General features: G+C 58.9%; 8 protein-coding genes across 8 annotated transcripts in view; 3 read left to right on the forward strand and 5 right to left on the reverse strand.

Moving 5' to 3' along the window:
* Nucleotides 1-247: 247 nt before the first annotated feature.
* On the reverse strand, nucleotides 248-3157 carry CHGG_07581 (uncharacterized protein; the record flags this gene model as incomplete). Its single annotated transcript, XM_001225236.1, has 3 exons — nucleotides 248-703; nucleotides 953-1507; nucleotides 2192-3157. The coding sequence occupies 3 exons, from the start codon at nucleotides 3155-3157 to the stop codon at nucleotides 248-250; spliced, it is 1977 nt and encodes a 658-aa protein (XP_001225237.1).
* Nucleotides 3158-3786: 629 nt separating this feature from the next.
* Nucleotides 3787-5884, forward strand: CHGG_07582 (uncharacterized protein; the record flags this gene model as incomplete). The annotated part of the gene is made up of 3 exons (XM_001225237.1): nucleotides 3787-4250; nucleotides 4313-5651; nucleotides 5714-5884. The coding sequence occupies 3 exons, from the start codon at nucleotides 3787-3789 to the stop codon at nucleotides 5882-5884; spliced, it is 1974 nt and encodes a 657-aa protein (XP_001225238.1).
* Nucleotides 5885-5982: 98 nt separating this feature from the next.
* On the reverse strand, nucleotides 5983-7497 carry CHGG_07583 (uncharacterized protein; the record flags this gene model as incomplete). The annotated part of the gene is made up of 1 exon (XM_001225238.1): nucleotides 5983-7497. One exon carries the CDS (start codon nucleotides 7495-7497, stop codon nucleotides 5983-5985), a length of 1515 nt encoding a protein of 504 aa, XP_001225239.1.
* A 502-nt stretch (nucleotides 7498-7999) lies between these two features.
* On the reverse strand, nucleotides 8000-8721 carry CHGG_07584 (uncharacterized protein; the record flags this gene model as incomplete). The annotated part of the gene is made up of 2 exons (XM_001225239.1): nucleotides 8000-8655; nucleotides 8709-8721. 2 exons carry the CDS (start codon nucleotides 8719-8721, stop codon nucleotides 8000-8002), a joined length of 669 nt encoding a protein of 222 aa, XP_001225240.1.
* Nucleotides 8722-9071: 350 nt separating this feature from the next.
* CHGG_07585 (uncharacterized protein) lies at nucleotides 9072-12144 on the forward strand (the record flags this gene model as incomplete). The annotated part of the gene is made up of 4 exons (XM_001225240.1): nucleotides 9072-10075; nucleotides 10582-10661; nucleotides 10817-11274; nucleotides 11338-12144. The coding sequence occupies 4 exons, from the start codon at nucleotides 9072-9074 to the stop codon at nucleotides 12142-12144; spliced, it is 2349 nt and encodes a 782-aa protein (XP_001225241.1).
* A 777-nt stretch (nucleotides 12145-12921) lies between these two features.
* Nucleotides 12922-14063, forward strand: CHGG_07586 (uncharacterized protein; the record flags this gene model as incomplete). Its single annotated transcript, XM_001225241.1, has 3 exons — nucleotides 12922-13239; nucleotides 13310-13465; nucleotides 13536-14063. The coding sequence occupies 3 exons, from the start codon at nucleotides 12922-12924 to the stop codon at nucleotides 14061-14063; spliced, it is 1002 nt and encodes a 333-aa protein (XP_001225242.1).
* A 508-nt stretch (nucleotides 14064-14571) lies between these two features.
* Nucleotides 14572-15303, reverse strand: CHGG_07587 (uncharacterized protein; the record flags this gene model as incomplete). Its single annotated transcript, XM_001225242.1, has 1 exon — nucleotides 14572-15303. One exon carries the CDS (start codon nucleotides 15301-15303, stop codon nucleotides 14572-14574), a length of 732 nt encoding a protein of 243 aa, XP_001225243.1.
* A 2080-nt stretch (nucleotides 15304-17383) lies between these two features.
* The window catches only part of CHGG_07588 (uncharacterized protein), a gene marked incomplete at both ends in the record, with an annotated part of 2649 nt that continues 1808 nt past the window's right edge, over nucleotides 17384-18224 (reverse strand). Inside the window, 3 exons of the mRNA XM_001225243.1 lie at nucleotides 17384-17491; nucleotides 17666-18065; nucleotides 18128-18197. Of these exons, the coding sequence (XP_001225244.1) occupies nucleotides 17384-17491; nucleotides 17666-18065; nucleotides 18128-18197 (578 nt within the window). The remainder of the gene's footprint in view (nucleotides 17492-17665; nucleotides 18066-18127; nucleotides 18198-18224) is intronic.

Below are 18224 nucleotides of genomic sequence, written 5' to 3' on the forward strand. Positions count from 1 at the left end.
CTGAGGCCTTGTCAAAAAGAGGGGAAGATACCCAAGTCGAGAGCAAATATAGCATGGCTTTTTTTTGAGACTGTAAGTGACGAGTGACTGGACCAACAAAACATGAGGTTCGTCAGTGAGAGGAGTGGAGTTGCCCTTGACGGCTCGGCACTGAGGTATGCTTAGGTGCTTGGTCAGGTAAGAGTGAACGAAGCATTAGAGCTGGGTATAAACATATGATACAGGCGTCCAAGTGAAACCCACCTCCTCAGTCCTCATTAACCTTGATGATAACCTTACCGGCGGCATGGCCGCTCCTCACGACATCGAGAGCCTCATGAACTTTCTCAAACGGCCACTCACTGTCGACGACAACGCGCAGCTTACCCTCACCAAACTGCTTGACCACCCGCTCCATCATGTCCAATCCCGGATCCATCATACTCGCGGCTCTCCAGGTCCGGCCGGTGCCACCAAGCCAAGTCGAACGCGGCCAGATGGTGTTGGCAGCCAGAGTCAACGCGCTCTTCAGCAACGCCCGAAAAGTATACTCCGAGTAGTGAATCGACGCGGCGTTGTACATGCCCTCGGGCTTGAGGTACCGCGCACACTGCTTGTACACTTCCTGGTTGCCGTACGCATCAATGATGTTGTCGAACGGCTGGTCACCAAACCGCGTGCCAACTTCCCCAGGCAGGTCCTTGTACTGCGTGTAGTCAACCACCTACATTACCGTCAGCTCAGCCCTACCACCCAACCACGCAGCATAAATAAACAGACACAAGCACTCACCTCATCCACCCCCAACCCCTCCACCAGCCCCCGATTCCCCCCCCGGAACAAACCCGCCACCACCCCACCCCCCCCTTCCAAACCCTCTCCCTCACCCCTGTGCACCACCATACTCCCGACCCCCCCACTCGCCCCCAACCACCAACACCCTCTCACCCTCCCCCACCCCACACTCCCCCACCTGCACATCCGCCGTGCACCCCGCAAGCAACAGCCCGGCCCCTTCCCGCGCCGTCCGCCCCGCCGGCACCCGCACCGCATACCGCCCCGGCAGCACCACCACGCCCTGCAGCCCGCCCACCCCCGTGCGAAGCGTGTAAGCAAAGGTCGGGAAGCAGATCACGTCGTCGCCGGGGGCGAAGCGTGACTGTTGCTGCTGCTGCTGCTGGTCGGTTGGTTTGGTGGTGGGGGGCTGCCATACGTCGAGCACCGTGGCGGTGAAGTCGAGGGCGGGGACGGCGGCCGGGTGGGTGTGTCGGTGGGAGCGCAGAAGGAAGGGCAGGACGGAGAGGGTGACGAGGTCGGCGGGGTTGAGGGCCGCGTGGGAGATGCGTAGGAGGAGGTATTCCCCCCCCGCGGTTGGGGGTGGAAGGGGCGAACGGGGTGGGTGGTGGTGAGGGTGAGGGTTTGGCGGTAGGGGCCGGGGCGGGGGAAGGTCCAGGCTTTGGTTGTTGGTGGTGTTTGGGGGGGTGGGGATGGTGATGAGAGCGACATGGTTTGGAGTGTTGCTTTGGTGCTGTGAATGATTCGGATGAGGCTGAGCCCGGTGATGATTGAGACGGAAGGCTCAGTCAGTATCCTGGTTAATTGGATAGATGTACTGGATATTGTGCGATGACTCTCAGCCAACCTCGAGACGTTTCCAAGATGTTTATCCCAACCGACTACGCATTGAGTCACGATTTGCCAATGTTACCACGTCTCTTTTTGTGTCTGCGCGACCCCAAAGCCGTGGTGGCCGCGTCAGTCGTCCCGCGTTCAGCGGGCCAAGCATGTGGCTTGAGACCAAGGAACCAACCGTTGAGGTACGATTAACCATCGTGTCGCCGTTCAGCTCCTGCAGCTAGCGGTCGCGAATTAAGCCGAAAGGACACTTGGAGGTTAGACTCAGTCACGGGTACAGAATGATGGGGGGTAGGTAGTTATTAGGAGGTTTGGATTATGAGGTGGTATCATATGGATCCGGCCATTTCCGTAGACTTGCATGCCAATTGCAGCTGAAACTAACAAGAGGGGAAAATATGCCCGAGATAGACCCATGGCTCAGTTTCTTCCAGGCAAAGGCGTTTTGGGCCGCGGTAGGCCCCACAGCGACTTCGGGAGTCTTTTCCTCGGTAGTAACCCGAGTCAGTAGAGCAAAGCTGATGCCGGCTTAACTGGGTTCGCCCTGTTTCTTATTCGCCGCACCTGCAACACCAACCTCGGCAGCCCCCGACAGATAGTCCTCCGACTCGCCCAGCTGCTGGCCGCCAGACACCCACCGCTGCCGCCGAGCCTCCCGTCTCTCGGCGCAAAGCTTCTGCAGAGCCGGCCAGTAGACTGAGTGGTCGTAGTCGAAGTCGAGCTTGCCGCTGCTAAACTCAGACCACATCTGCTCGGTCGGCACGTATTTGCTCATGTCCTCGTTGAACTTGAGCTTCTCGCGCGTGTTGGGGTCGATGAAGGGTGTGATGAGCTTGAAGAAGCCGGTGACAATCCAGGGCATGTTGATGATGAGGGCCTTTCCGAGGCGCTCGGGGTAGTGGTGTTGCAGAATGTTCAGCACCTCGCGAGCCTGATTAATACCGGGCGCCGTGTTGGACCGCGACTTGCTCTGCTTGAAGTTGATGAGGAGGGCAAGGGTCTCTTGGCCGGGGGGCATGATATCGATAACCCGCTCCACCATGAAGACCAGATGCTGCACCTGGCGCGGAGACGGTTCCGTATTCTGGCGACCGGGGTTCAGATAGTGGCAGACTCTGGCCTCCTTGTCGTAGCCGAGAATGATCTGCTTGCCGGTTTCGTTCTCGGGTGAGATGTGCTCGGCCGTCAGCTCCTCGACGCCATACTCCCTCCGCCAGGTCAGCGTCTCGAGCAGGCGCTTCTCGGCATCTTTCTCATTCCACTTGGTAGCCCGCAGGTAGCGTAAGAGGCATTCCCTGGTGAGCCAAAACTTCTCGCTGTCGGTGAGCGGGCCGGCTTTGTCCTTGGTGGAGGGGACCTCAGTCCAGGCTTTTGCTTGTTGCAGTAGCCAGTCGTACTTGGTTTGCTGCTCAGCCGTGAGGGCTACCCGTTCTTTGGGGGCGCTCTCGGGAGTGGGAGCAAGCAGCGGGAGCTTAAGAGGACCCGCTGCTGTCTCCTTCTCATGCACCGGGTCAGCGCCGGGGCCTGCAACAGTCGCCGACATGATTGTATTCCGTAGCGTAGCGAGAATAAGCGAACTAGCTGTTGGGCTTTGTGTTGGGCTTAGAGAGGAGAGAATGCTGGAAAATGATCAGCGCCATGTCATGGGAACAGAGGTTAGGTCGGGAGGAAAGGTATGCATTTTATGAAATTTACACACCGCCAAACGCCCAAAGATACGACTTGTTCCGGCTTGCTTCTTTCTACGAAATAAATTCGAATGTGAAAAAATTCGAGGTAAATCCAGAAAATACAGCCGGGCAAAATGATTACTAGCCGAGCCCAACCGCCCAAGGCCCCAGCTTTTCAAGAGCTTGAAGCAGGAAACAGCAAAGTGTAATCTGTAAATTGGCGTTGGGCAAGATGGAAGGTATCAACCAGCCCCTGCCAATTTCTCTGTCAATTTCCCTGTCAGCTCCACAGGCCCCTGCAGGGGCCAGCACATGGCCAACCTAACCGATTCGGGCGACCTGGTATTTTCGCGTTAAGTGCTTCTGGCGCGTCACGTCACAACCGCGTCCCACTAACCAAATATCGAGAACGGACCCCTCCAAGAGATCGGATATTTGGGTATTCGAGAACCGCCGAGTTTCAGCACGACAATTTCACAAACAAACATACCCCAATAACACAATGGCCGACGAAACCATTGTAGAGTTGAACGAGCGGTTCGGTTCGGGGACCAAGGATCTCGAGGCCGATGTGGTGGCAGAACTCAAATCCATCATGGGCATGCACCAGTTGTCGGTGCAGGATTTGTTCTTCAAATGGGAGTCTTACGGCATGAAGATGGGGATGGACGATTTCAAGGCATCCATCGACCATCTCCGCGCATTCAAGCAGAACCTACAGGACGAACTCGTGCGGAGCAACCGGTCACAAGTGCACATCAAGACGGAGAAGCGAGGGGGTGCCACCCCGCGGGTGGCCAAGGGGGGCGGTGATGTATTTGGGATGCTGGATGGGCTTGCAACACCGGGCGCCGGGAGAACCAAGACGATTGGTAGGAGGACACCTGCAGTTTCGCGGGTGAAGGCCGAGCCAACTAGCTCCCCCCTGAAAATGGAAGACCAACTAAACGCCCTGGGCGTAATCCCGTATGTAGCTGTTTCCTTCAAGAGGGCTACCGGTACCTGGCTAATATCCCGTGCCTACACAGTCCGTCATCGTTCAATGACAGGTCAAACGCCGGCGAAGTACTGGAGATCCTCAACGAGAAACTCGAACCCGCCGAACCCCCGATCTCTCCCTTCCCCGAACCCCGTATCAAACTTACGGCCACGTCAGACCAAAAAAAACTTGGCTACAAAGGGCTGGCGATGAAACTATCAGAGGCATCCGAAATCCTGGACGACCGGATAGACGACTTCATCAGCCTAGTGACCGAACACCACAAGCTCGAAGACTCGGCATTCGGGAGCCCCGCGAGCCAAGGAACCGCCGAGATCGTGGCCGTCGGGCGCATCGCATCAGACTCCCCCGAAGGCAAACTCAACGCGGCCTCACTAGTCCTGGAATCCTCAAGACGGTTGGGCAACGGCCTGCGCGTACCCCTCAACCTTAGCAAACTCCAAGGCTACCAATTCTTCCCCGGCCAGATCGTCGCCCTCCGCGGCATTAACACCTCCGGCCGGGACTTCACTGTCCACCAAGTCCTCGACATCCCACTCCTCCCCAACGCCGCCTCCGACCCGGACACCCTCGCCAGCCACCTCGCCCGACTGCGCGGCGGCCCGGACGCCATGGACTCCGACGACACCCCGCCCCCCCCCCTAACCATCCTCTTCGCCTCCGGCCCCTACACCGCCGACGACAACCTAGACTTCGAGCCCCTCCACACCCTCTGCAGCGAAGCAGCCGACATCTACGCGGACGCCGTCGTCCTCACCGGCCCCTTCCTCGACGCGGAGCACCCCCTTCTCGCGGCGGGCGACTTCGACCTGCCCCCTGAAGCCTCCTACAACGCCGACACGGCGAGCATGTCCACGGTCTTTAAATACCTCGTCACCCCGGCCCTCAACCGCCTCGCGGCCTCCAACCCGTCCGCCACCGTCCTGCTCGTACCGTCCGTGCGCGACGTGCTCGCCAAGCACGTCTCCTGGCCGCAGGACGCCTTCCCGCGGCGGGAGCTGGGCCTGCACAAGGCGGTGCGCATCATCGGGAACCCGATGACGCTGAGCATGAACGAGATGGTGCTGGGCGTGAGCAGCCAGGACGTGCTGTGGCAGCTGCGTCACGAGGAGCTCGTGGGGGGCGCGGGCTCCGCGGGGGATGCGCTCTCGCGCCTGAGTCGCTATTTGGTGGAGCAGCGGCATTTTTTCCCGTTGTTTCCGGCTGTGGATAGGAAGCGGTTGCCGAAGACGGGCGCGGTGGACGGGGCGGGTGGGGGCGTGCCGCCGGGGGCGATGCTCGATGTTAGTTATTTGAAGTTGGGGGAGATGGTGGAGGTGAGGCCGGATGTGTTGGTTGTGCCGAGTGCGATGCCGCCGTTCGCAAAGGTATGTTTGACGTTTTGTCGTTGTTTGCTTTTGGTTGTGGCGTTTGCTGACATCGGGTGTAGGTTGTGGACAGCGTGCTCGCCATCAACCCTGGTAGCTTGTCCAAGCGGAAAGGTGCCGGGACCTACGCGAAGATGACGCTCTACCCGCCGTCCCAGGATAATACTGTAAGCGGGGGTATGGTTGCGCATATGATATTCGAGAGGGCGAGGGTGGAAATAACGAAGATTTGATTGCTGCGGGGTGGGCTGTAGTAGCCATGAGGTTTGTGAGGGTATCAAGCATGATATTACAAGTTACATACTAGAGCAGTTTGGAATTCATGGCGCTCCTATCGGGTGTCCACCCGCCGCCGCTTGTCGCTTTCGTACCGGCCCCGATCCCGTTCCCGGGAAGGCGACCGTTTCCGCCGGTCACCGCGGTCTTGCCGGGGCGACCGGGACCGGGACGGGGACCTCGAACGTCTCCTGTCCCGGTCGTCATCACGCCGTCGGTATGAGTCCCTGCGGTCGTCTCCGCGCTGTTCTCTACCCCCATTGTATCCGCCCCTGTCTCGGTCGTACCCCCTGTCCCGATCACGGCTTTCACGCGGCCTCTGTGACCGCTCGCCGAGCGGGATGGCATTCGCACCTTTTGCACCATCACCGCCCCTCTCCCAGTCCCGACGGCGATCATCCGGTTGGAACCTCTCATCCACATTGCGGTCAAGATCCCGCCTCCCCCGGCCATCGTCCAGCCTTCCCCACTGCCCCGTATCCTCGCTCTTGAGATCCCTATACTTGGTCGCACCCTTCTTACCAATCTTGGTCATATCCCTCATCTGCAGCGCCTTGGGCAACAGCTCCCGATTAACATCATCCACGAACGTCGCGCCCGCAATATCCCGCTTATCCAGCCCCGCCGCCTTACTCTCATCCTGATAGAAAGCGCCCTTATGAAAATACTTCTGCATAAACGCCATCTTGCCACGGCCCTCCTTCTCCTCGCGCTGCAGCGCAAGATGGGCATCGTCCTCGGCCTGGCGCTCCTCCTCGGTCAGGTTGCGGCGGCGCTCGATCTCGGCCAGCTCGCGCTCCTTGGCCTCGATGGCCTCGCGCTCGCGCCGCAGCCGCTTCAGCTCGCGCAGCTTCCACGCCGCGTACTCGGCCTCTGGGTCCACGTCGTCCGTGTCGTCGACCCCGCCGCCGCCCTCCGACCCGCTCGCGTCGTCTTCCCAGTGCTTGCGGCCCGCGGCGCGCGCCGCCAGGTCTTTTTTGATTTGTTCTTCGACGAGCTCGTCGGCGGCTTTGCGGCGGGCTTCTTCTTCTGCGGCGGCGGCGGCCTCGTCGTCTTGTGGGGGGGCGGGGGGTTGGGAGGCGGTTGTGGTGGTTGAGGGTGTGGGTGCGGCGCCGTTGTTTTGTCGTTGGCTTTTGGGGATGAACTTGGGGCGCATCATCAGCCGGCGCGGGGCTTCTTCCTCGGAACTGCTCTCTTCTTCTGAGCTTTCCTCTTCGCTGCCTTCTTCCTCCTCTTCCTCCGTCACGAAGCCCTCCTCTTTTGCCTTCTTTTCCGCCTCCAGCCTGGCCACCTTGGCGGCTTTCTGTCGCGCTTCCTCCTCTTCGGCATCTGCTAACCCGACGCCCTTGAGGTTGATCTTGGCGCCGTCGCCACGGCTGATGACGCGACCCGCACCAGCAGCGCTGGCAAATTTGGGCGGCGGTGCTGTCCTCCGGGGCGGTGCCTTTTTGGTTTCATTTTCTTGCTCGGAGCCGCTGGCTTCGGATTCGGATGACGACTCGGCGACTTTGCCAGCACGATGACGCGCTGGCTTGACCGGGTTGGCCGTCATGCGTTTTTGGGGCGGCATTTTGGCGGGTGGAAGTGGAGGTGATGGGTGGTTGGCAGTGTTGGTTTGCGACAGTTGAAGCGAGTCTGGGGTGAATTTCAGGAATTGGCCGATGGACGCGTTTTCGAGGCGCAAAGCACGGACCACAAGCCACCGGGTACCTGAGCCGGTCCGCTTGAAGAATGTCCCTTGGTAGGGATTTAGTTGAGAGAAGATGCTGATTGCATGGGAATGAAAATGTAAATGGGCTCGCTTATAATTTCGAATGGTTGTGGCATTGTATTTCTATGTCCACTAACATTCGGTCACCGAATTACTAGACACATCTGAAGTGTGCAGGTAATGGTGAGATGCGAAGATGGGCCACCCATTCCCGACAATCTTGTTGGTGTCCATCAATCCTACGTATGCCCTGTTCGGTCTTCACTTCCCCATCTGCAGCATCCCAAATGCCCTGTCCAACTCCTCCCCCTCATCCGGCACCGCCATCTCACTCGCTCCTCCGCGGCCATGCCCATGTCCATCACCATATCCATTCCCATATCCCTCCCCATACCCCCTCACCGGCTGCTGCAGCAACATCTCCCCCTGCCCACCACCAATACCCAACACCACCCCCACCACCACCACCCAACTGCCCATCCCCCGCCTCACTCATCATCACCATCCCAGCCCCCACAGCCCCCCCCCTTCCAGTCCCAGCCCCAGCGGTATTCCCCGCCGCGCGCTCCGGCTCCAACAGCCTTGCCTCACTATCCAGCCAGCCCGGGGCCACGCGCCTCTTCTCGGCGAGCTCGCGCGCACGGACGCGCTCGTCGAAGCGCGCGAGGTCGGCCTCGGCCGAGGCGAGCAGCTCGGTGACGTGGGCGTGCAGGGCGCGGCACGACGCCAGGATCTCGTCCGGGTGCGCGGCGAAGCCCGAGGGCGAGACCACGTACCGCGGTTTGGGGGGGTTGGTGTTGTTGTTGGTGGCGGTGGTGTTGGGGGTGGATGGGTCGGTGTCTGAGGGGTTGGTGGCGGTGCCGGTGGTGGTTGTTGATGATGATGCGGCGATGCCTGTTGTGGAGGGGGGGAGGGTCGAGGGCATGGGTTTGTAGCGGTAGGGGAGGGTGGTAGCCGTCGGGAGGTTGACGAAGGGGGAGACGGTTAAGGGGAGTTGTTGGAGGAGGGGGTGCGTGCCTGGGTTGGTTAGTTGATGGGTTGGTTGTGGCGAAGAGGGTTAGGCGGCTTACGATTGTCGTGCATTGTGAATGCGGTGCGTCGTGGTGACGAGATGTGAAGGTATTGTGTTGTAATTCCGAGATGGAATGTGGTGCGTTGTGATGGCAAGATGTGGATGTGTTGGTTATGGAAATGGGTCGAGTCCTGGCAGTCGGATGATATGGGGAAAGTTGCGGGGAGCTTCTCGAAGTCAATTACATCGTGCGAGGATAGAAACCGCCGCTCCGTGCGCCGGCAGGCAACTCGCCCTCATTGCGATAAGGCGATAAGAGCTTGACCCCACCGAAGTTCTCGAAGCTCAACCAACACCCGTCGACGACCCGCCGAGTCAACATTGTCTCGTCAAGTGCATCCATTGCTTGTAAATCGCCAAAATGAGCCTTCAAACGGTTAGGTCTCCGTTTCTCCTGAACGATTACACTGCGCTATCCGTGCACCAGGAGCAAACCCCCAACAGCTTTTACGATGGCAAGCCGGTGCTCCATTACCATGCGACCGGCGCAAAGGCCTGGATCCCCAAGTCGCAGCGGGGCAAGCTGCCCTTCTTCCCAGCCGACCTCTCCTCCGAACCAACACCGCCTGAGAACAGCGCCCTGAACGGTCAGACCGAAGAGAGCGTCGAGCAAAAGGTCGACATCTTCGTGAACTCACAGTATGCGCCGCCACCCCACCCCCCATCCCCCCACCCCTCCACTAACCACGCTCCTCCCCCCAGGAACCTCTCCATCTTCTGCCCCTCCGCCGAATCCGGCGTCTCCATCCCCTACCAACAAATTAGCATCCACGCGGTCAAGACCCTGCAGGACAGCAACCAAACCGCGCACCCGGCCGTCTACCTGCAGCTCGAACTCGCCGAGGGCGGCGCGGGCGACGACGACTTCGACACCCTCGAGCTGACGCTCATCCCGCAACCCAGAGATACCACCACCACCCCCGCCACCCCTGACGCGAGCACCACCACCACAACCCCGCCCAAGGCCGAAACCACGCTGCTCTTCGAGGCCATCTCGGAGTGTTCCAACCTGAACCCGGACCCGGTGCAGGACGGGGATGATGAGGATAGCGACGAGGACGGGGGCGCGCAGATCCTGTTTGAGGGGGATTATGAGGCGGTCGAGGGGTTTAGTGGCGTGTTTGCGGGTGCGAGGGATGGCGGGCTGCCGCCGGCGATGCCGGGGAGTGGGGGGTGGATTACGGCGGAGAATGTGCATGAGTATTTTGATGAGGAGGGGAATTGGATTGGGGGGGAGGAGGGGGTGAGTGGTGAGCTTGGGGAGGGGGCGGGGGTGGTGCATGGGAGAGAGGAGGATGAGGAGGGCGCTGCTGGGGATGGTGCTGAGGCGGCGGTGGAGGGGGAGGCGAAGAGGACAAGGAGGGAGTAGGAGTTTTGTTGGTGCTGGGGCGGATGAACCGTTCGCAGGTCTGGTGTGGGGTTATCTCGTGGGATAGATGTCGACTGGTTGCTTTATCAAAATGAGGGACGAGTTGTTCCCATACGAGCCACTCGAGCTCTTGATCTTCCATACTGATGCTAGTTGTCGCTGGTGAACGCTGGTGGTTTAACCCTAACCCTGTCATCACATGCCGGACCGAACACCAATGGGCCAGCATAACGGGCCGGGGTCGCTGAAACCAACAAAAACCTTCTTTCGCTGACAATTCGCACCTCAGCCTCTGCGTGCATGGCAAAGCATGTGGTCTTAAACCTGCCATTCTCCTTTCCTGGCTTTTCCTCCTAAGTAGCATAGTTATAGTTCCTGGTTTTGCAGTGTTTGTTTCACGACAAACTCTCGGCTTCCGCTGCTGCAACACCAGGGCGTAACAAAAACAACCCAGAAATCCACAGGGGCTGAACCATAAACTTGCAATTTTCCCAAATCTCAGGGGTGTCGCCCTACCCGTCACCGGTTCGTCCCGTCTGATCGCTGCTTGCACCCGCGACATGCTTCCCTCATCCGGAAATGGTCCGTCTAACTGACTCGGTTAGCGACTCTCGCGAACATGACGTCGTGGAACCGCGTGGGTCTGGGGCCGAAGACGCGTCCTCGATCCCGTCCTCGGATCGGGATACGGCCGTCCCTCGGTCTTGCCCTAGCCATTTTCTTCTTCTTGTGGCTAGTCCTGCCGTATGACAACGCCGTGCGGCTGGCCTTCCGGTGGAATGCAAAGAGGCTCAAGGCGGCCTTGTTCTCGCGCTCCAGCGAGCGTTGGGTGTATGCGCACCCCGAGCACCCTGTCGACCTGGGCCAGGATCTGGTGGTGATCGTCAAGACGGGGTATGGCACGCGGGAGCGGGTGCCGGCCTGGCTTGACGCGCTGAGCGACGCGAACGAGTTTAGAGACATTCTCGTCATCGCTGACTCGGAGGGCCACATTGACTTTAAGGACAAATATCACGATAAGGGGTTGCATGTTCACGATGCTGTGGGCCACTCCTTACGGCTTCACTTGCGCCGTTATGAGGATCATCCGAGGGTTGCAAAGTACAAGCAGTTGACTGAGGCAATCTTTAATAATAATGAGGCACTGGCACAAAATCACTGCCGGGCCTTTGGGTGGGAACTGGATGCGATGAAGGTACAATTTGCGATTCCCACTTCCGTATACGGGTCACTTACTAAAGGCTAACTCATTTTGTAGTTCATCTCGGGCTTGGAAATGACCTACCAGAAGTACCCGCACAAGCGATGGTACCTGCTCGTCGACGACGACACCTTCATCATCCAGCCCTCGCTCAAACCACTCCTCGAACACCTCAACCCCGAGCAGCCCCATTACCTCGGCAACGCCGTGGGCGATTTCAAGGCTCGCTTCGCGCACGGAGGATCTGCCGTCATCCTCTCGCACGCGGCCATGCGGATGCTGATCGAGAACCAGCGGGCCCTCGCGTCCATCTACGTCGACTCGCTCGACGAGACCTGGGGCGACCGGCTGCTGGCCAAGGCGCTGCTGAAGCTGGGCATCCACCTCGACGAGGCGTACAGCCACCTGTTCAACGGCGAGCCGCCGCTGCTCAGCAAGATCCGCGCCGACCGGCTCTGCTCGCCCCTCATCTCCTTTCACAAGCTGCCGACCCCTGCGGCTATGCGCGAGGTTGGCGAGTATTTCCGCAACGTCAGCAAGCCCGTCATGTGGAACGACCTGTGGGAGATTTACGGCAAGACGCCGCCGTGGAGGCAGACGGATGGGGCTTTCCACCATAATTGGGATTATGTGGGGGAGCCCGATGAGTCCACACTTGCGATTTCGAGGGTCAAGACGGCCGAGGCGTGCGAGAAGCAGCTCAACCGCAGGTCTCGGAGTTCTCTGGCCTGGTCATGGGACCCTCAAACGGAGACTTGCTATATAAGCCATTGGATGATTCTTGGCCGGGCAGCGCCTGGGCATGTTTCTGCTGTTAATGCCCCGCGGGCGAGATCTCTGGAGACCACTTGCATCCAGTACTGATTTGAGAGTTGGATGGTTGGAGAGACTGCGATATTTCCGGGGTCCTGACACTACTATAGCGTTGTGGCGCCTGGCTACGTGGGATGAGACCGGGGAAGCGGGGGAATGCCGTTAGTCAAACAGTAGGGCCGGCCGTCGTGTGGCCGGTCTTGTCTGAAGCCAACGGCCAGGGCCACACAGAGCTTTACAATTTGGCAGGCAGAAAGTGGTCTCCATAAATCCGGCAGGGAACCAAGCGCGGGTGCTTGGAGTGCGGGCGATGCCGCGTACCGCCTACACCCAAGGACCGCATGGGAAAACCTACCGGGGCCGGACAGTACGTTGTAGAAGTCTCAAGGCTCAACCGGCGGATTACGTGCAACGCAGCTGCCGATTCTTGTTTAGGTTGGCGCGTTGGCCCCCTCGGCGACCGTAGATACTGGCGGCGCAGGTGTTGGTCGGCACACATCCGGCCTCCCTTTAAGGCATCAATTTATACGGCAAGGAAGGGGATACAGAGGCTACAGCGTAATATAATAATAGCGTCGATCGCGGGATTGCAGAGCGAAAGTCAAAAGATGGAATAAATTGATGGATGTTGCTACGAAGTCCTTCGTTCTGAAGTCCCAACGGCTTGTTGTGGTGGAGTGGACCCGCTGGGTAGGCCTTGTCACAGCCCCTGCATCAGGAAGCATCCCCTGCATCCCCTGCCAGCCTAACCTCGAATTTGGGGTCCCAACTTGGGTTCTTTCCTTTCGTCACGTCTCCTTCGACCGCTGCCGCCAGCGCAAATCCACGATGCGAATCCCAGTTAGAATATCCCTCGTCTTCTGGGCAATTGTCCTCGTGACGCTATTTGGATACGCCATTTCGAGACTACTATTTTTCAAGTCCCTCTTCTTCGAGCATGCCGGAATCCGACTTACCCAGCCCGAGGTAGCAACCGCGTCGGTCGACAAGGCCGGTCCTGAAGCCCACCCCCGCGTCCAACAGATCCCGAAACTTGTCCACCATGTCTTCCACAACTGGCGCGTGCCTGGGAATGACACCCTGCCGGCGGACTGGGCCGAAATACGGCAGAATTGCATGAATTTGAATCCGGACTTTGACTTCAAGGTGCGCCCAGCTTGTCCCTCCAATACCTATCGCTGTAGCCTAGATCGACGCTGACATCGGACCATTCCAGCTTTGGACCGAGAAAGCATCGCGAGACTTTATCGAGGCGGAATACCCTTGGTTCTTGCGCACCTACGATGGCTACCGCTACCCGGTTCAGCGCGTCGATGCGGTTCGGTACTTCATTATGCTGTTCTACGGTGGCATCTACATGGACCTCGACAACGTAGGTGCCCTTCTTGCTGGGCTCCCGTCGTACCAATACCATCCAAATGCTGACAGAACTCTTGTTTCAGGGCTGCAAAACCGACCTCACCCCGCTCCTCTACTACCCCGCCTGGGTGACCGACGGCGGCCGCGGCGCGCTTAGCAACAACATCCTCGGCGCGCGGCCGAACCACCCCTTCTGGCACCGCATGACACTCTCGCTGCTCACCTACGACTGGAAGTGGCCGCTGCCCTACGTAACCATCATGTACGCGAGCGGCCAGTGGTTCCTGACGGCCATGTGGGAGGAGTACCACGCGCTGCTCCCCAAGCCGGTCGACGGGCAGAAGTCCGAGCATCGCCTGTACCGCATCATGATGGACATGGCTCCCGGCGCTGATCCGTGGGTCTTCTTCTCGCACCAGGAGGACGGCGGCGGCACCTGGAACAACTGGGATAACACGTTGTTTGCGGGCATCGGCGACCACTTGCTGCTCTTCTTTACCGTGCTGTTTGCCATCGTCGGCCTCGGCTCCTGGCTGGGTCTACGGTGCTTCCGCAAGTACCGCAGGGGTGGCTACAGCCGGCTGAAGAACCGTCCCGGTAATGTGGTTTGACGGTTGGTGTTGGCTGTGATGCGTTCCCGGGTGCCACGGAGTCACCCGGTCTAGCTGGTGTTGAAGATGCGGATACTGGACAGCCGACGTCGCGGGCAAAAGAAATCTTGGACACGGGCTTTCTATCGATGCCGCCACGATCAACACTGAAGCCAAACTCACCGAACTCACTCCCCTAACGTCTAACCGACCTCCCTCCGGTCGATACGAACAGTTCATGTTACTGCTATTATCTCGTTCAGGATACCCCTTTCTTTCATGTTATTTCGAATAACGAATCACATACATCCGTACATTGGACATGCGCCCTGTAGACACGGATAGCTCACTTGGGATGAGAGCACGTGCGCAGTTACAACTTGTAATGAAGATCATAGACGTGGATTTCTGGGCTAGGGACGCTGGAATAGCAACGGTATCAATTCTATCAAACGAAAACGAAAGAAACAAAACAGGGCAACCCCCTAAACACCAAGCCCCAAACCCCCGCAACCGTCCACCAACAACCTCACTTCGTCCACGGCCTCGGCCCCGGCGGGGTGTACTTGTCGAAGGGGATATAGATGTTAAAGAACAGCCCCTTATCATCGTACTTGTAGTCCTTGTTGAAGTCAAACTCCTGATCCGGTACGGCATTCCCATCCCCCGTCACCTCAAACTGCACGCAATTCGGATAAAACTCCGCACCACGATCCGGACGCGCGGGGTCATCCCCCCTCCCATCCGCCATATGCAGCGCAATGATCTCCTGCCGGATCAGGTACTTCCCCTTGGCCAGCGCCTTGGGCAGCTGAAAATCCACCGCGCCCTTGTTCTCAATCATCTTGATGGTCGCCCACTTGCCGCCGTCGAAGCCTTCCTCGGCCAGCTTGGTCCAGAGCGCGCCCGTGCCGCCCTCGGCCGTGTAGTTGGCGATCCACGTCAGGATGGCGCCCTTGTGCGACGGGTCCAGCGGGTAGTCGGCCGGGTCGTCCGGGTTGTAGTGCCACCAGTGGAAGGTCAGCTTGTCGCCGGACGCGGCCTTGACGGATGAGCCGACCTCCTTGCCGCCGGCGGTGTTGCAGACCAGGGAGGGGTCGGCGAGATCCCGGACCGGGTCGTTGGTCGCGGGCGTGCGGATGTATTTATTCACGCCGTCGCCTTGGTCTTTGCCGTTGACGGAGACGCGGAAAACGGTGGCGTGGGCGGAGGCGTGGTGCGCGAGCGCGAGGAGGGCGGTGGTGAGGGTGAGGACCAGCATGGTGGGTGGGTTGGGGAGAAAAGGAAAGATTCGTAAAGGAGTGTTTGAAGGAGTGTGCGTATTGTTGTTTGTCGAAAGGAAGGACTGGAGTTGTGATTGTGAGTGATGCTGGGCAGCTAGGGAGCCCGGGGACGGTGGTCCATCTTATACTTCGTCCCAGGGATGTTGCTGGGTTTCACAGTTCAGAGATGGGCTCGGACTATCATCATATCAGCTCCCTAGGGCAACGGGGGCCGCCCCCCGCCCTGTGCTGCGGCCTCATTCCAGTTCAGTACAATACTCTGCGTCCGATGGACTGGCGACCGTCCGTCGTGGGCTTGGATTAGATGGTTTAATTGGCGTGTGTGGCGGTCTTAAACCTCTGGGCCCGCGCCGCAACGTGCGGGCGCCTTTCAGATGTTTCAAGAACTCCAATGGGATGGGTGTTCTAAGAAGGGAGAGATGAGATGATTCCCCGGGTGATTGGCATGATCTCCGTTATGTGGGGCCGGAGGCCCGGTCTCAAGACCCGAGATATAGGTGGAAACGGCGCGACCCGGCCCCACCAAACAAGGGTAAAACAGCTGACGGTGCCCGGGTTTCGCCGGCCACACCACCAGAGAATGGGGGATGGGGAATTGGGAATGGGTCTGAAAGTCTGATGCCCCACAGGAATGTCAACCCGTCAATTATACCACCACTCAAGTTGTTTGATCAGAAAAACCGCACAGACCCGGGTTAAGGTCCGGTACGGCCTCCGAGTCCGAGCTGGTCTTGTCAGTGGACTACCCAGGTAACACAAGAAGAGGCCACACTTTTGGATCTGGCAAGCCAGCAAATGCCCGGCCCTGAGTGTGGTAAGATCTCAAGAAGAAGCCGGCCGCATAAGTGCTCCTATACCGTAAACGAACCTCATCCATGGCCCCCTGGGTGGAGGATGCTTCCTCGCGGCCATGAAACCAACAACTGCAAGGGCAATGCACAGAGGAGCGCTATTCCCATCAACAAGTCAGTAACAGCCAAATCACGACACCACCTCTCAGACTCCAGAACTCACGTAACAAAAACCCTAACACATGCCCCAGCAACCCCTTTAACCAGCCCTCGGGCGCATGCTTCCGGGTACCTCTTATCCGCATCACACGTCCCATCAGCGAGATGAGGCCCAAGGACAGCCAACATGTAAATCGACACTCCACCCGCCGCAACCCCCAGCATCCCCACCGTGACGGCAAGAATTCCGGTGCCGCCACGCAAAGAAGCAGCGCAGCACCAGCGGAAGCCACAGCCCAATCCACATGGCCTCGGCAATCACCAGTATCAACACCACCGTCCTACCCAACCCATAAAATTAGCACAACCAACCCCCAACCAACTCATCAGAAAAAAAAACCAAAAACCAGAAAAAGCAACTCACACCGGCACGCGCGCCTCCTCCGGCAGCGCCCTGACCCTCTTCCAGTCCCCCATCGCCGACGCCACCAGCCCGACCGCAACAGCCTCGGGTACAAACAGGACGGAACACACCAGCAGCTGGCGGCTGACACGCTTGGCCGCGAGGCTGGAGGCCTCGGCGACGGCGGTGTCGATGCGCGCTCGGTCGTGCGCGACGGAGGGGGGGATGTCTGACTCTGGGGCAACGGAGGGGGTGGGGGGGAGGAGGGGGGCGGTGGTGGCGAGGGAGGTGGTGGAGGTGTAGGTGTGGGAGGTGTAGGAGGTGTAGGAGGTGGAGGAGGTGGAGGTGTAGCTGTGGTAGAGTTCTGGTGAGGAGAGAGAGCTCGATGGTGGTGTCGAGTTCTTTGTTGTGGAGAGTTGAGGATGAGTCCGTGGCTGCTTTGGCGCGTTTGCCCATGTTTATGCTGGTTGGGGCTGGAGGGCTGGTTTGTCTTGCCTGGGCTACGGGATGTGAATGGGGGTTCTGCCGTTGGTGTGCAATGAAGGTGTGCCTGGGCTGGAAATGTTGTCGCGTGAGGAAGCCGCCAGCGGGTTGTCGTCGTCGTCGTGATCTTTGCGGCCATGAGGCCGCCAAGAGATCAGCAGCCAAGCCGCCAAGGTCATCCGCAGGGAGGGAAACTCATGGCGTTTTCGTAATCCCGGGCCATCATTCGTCCATCTGCCTGAGTCGCTTCTCCTCGTTGAAGACTTGCCGTCTTTCCCCGCGTAAACTAGTGTTCAGGGTCTCATACATGTATCGATATCTGCTGAGAGCCTGTGAGGCCCGTAGGCCTAAGCTTGGATGATCAGCACTTGTACGTTAGTTGGTTATATTCAAAAAAGGATGAGCGGTTCAGAAACAATGGATGACTGTGAACTTGGTCATAGTGAAATACTCTAGCAGTCATATTCATTTCTATCATCCCTTATTACTATACCGTACACTAACATCCCTCGTCATCATAATACCATGAGCCGTGTCCTGCTTCTGCAGAATAATCTCCTCACTATTGTTATCCGGCGCGACCCGCTCAGCCGAGTAGTCTGGTGAGTGCCTGCGCGAGGGGGCGCCTTCGACGCTCGTCACCACGCGGCTCTCCCCCGTCGGCGAGCCGCTCTTGGTGTGCAGCTCAAACTCATCTGCGTCGGCGCCCCGCCGCCGGTTTGGGTACTTGCTGCCGATCGTCTCAACCCCCATGGGTGTGCGCCCGCTGCGTCCCCCGCCGCTACGCCCGTATGGCGTGCTCGGGTACGAGTAGCCGACTGAGCTGTTGATCTTGAGGAGGCGGCCGACGAGGGGCTTGAGGAAGGAGGCGCACGCGGCGATGATGCCGATGTTGAGTTGGAGGCTGTGAAGACAGGTAGGTGAGTATGGGAGTTCGAATAGTTGGCGCTATGTGGTTCGACTTACTTTTGCCAGAAATGAACCCAGTAATCAAAGATGGCGTCGGGGTCGCCGCCGGTCGTGAGCATGTAGATTGCTTTGAGAATGCCCATCAGGACAGAGC

Source organism: Chaetomium globosum, genomic scaffold (genome assembly GCF_000143365.1).
Source record: "Chaetomium globosum CBS 148.51 scaffold_5 genomic scaffold, whole genome shotgun sequence".
Taxonomy (NCBI): domain Eukaryota; kingdom Fungi; phylum Ascomycota; class Sordariomycetes; order Sordariales; family Chaetomiaceae; genus Chaetomium; species Chaetomium globosum.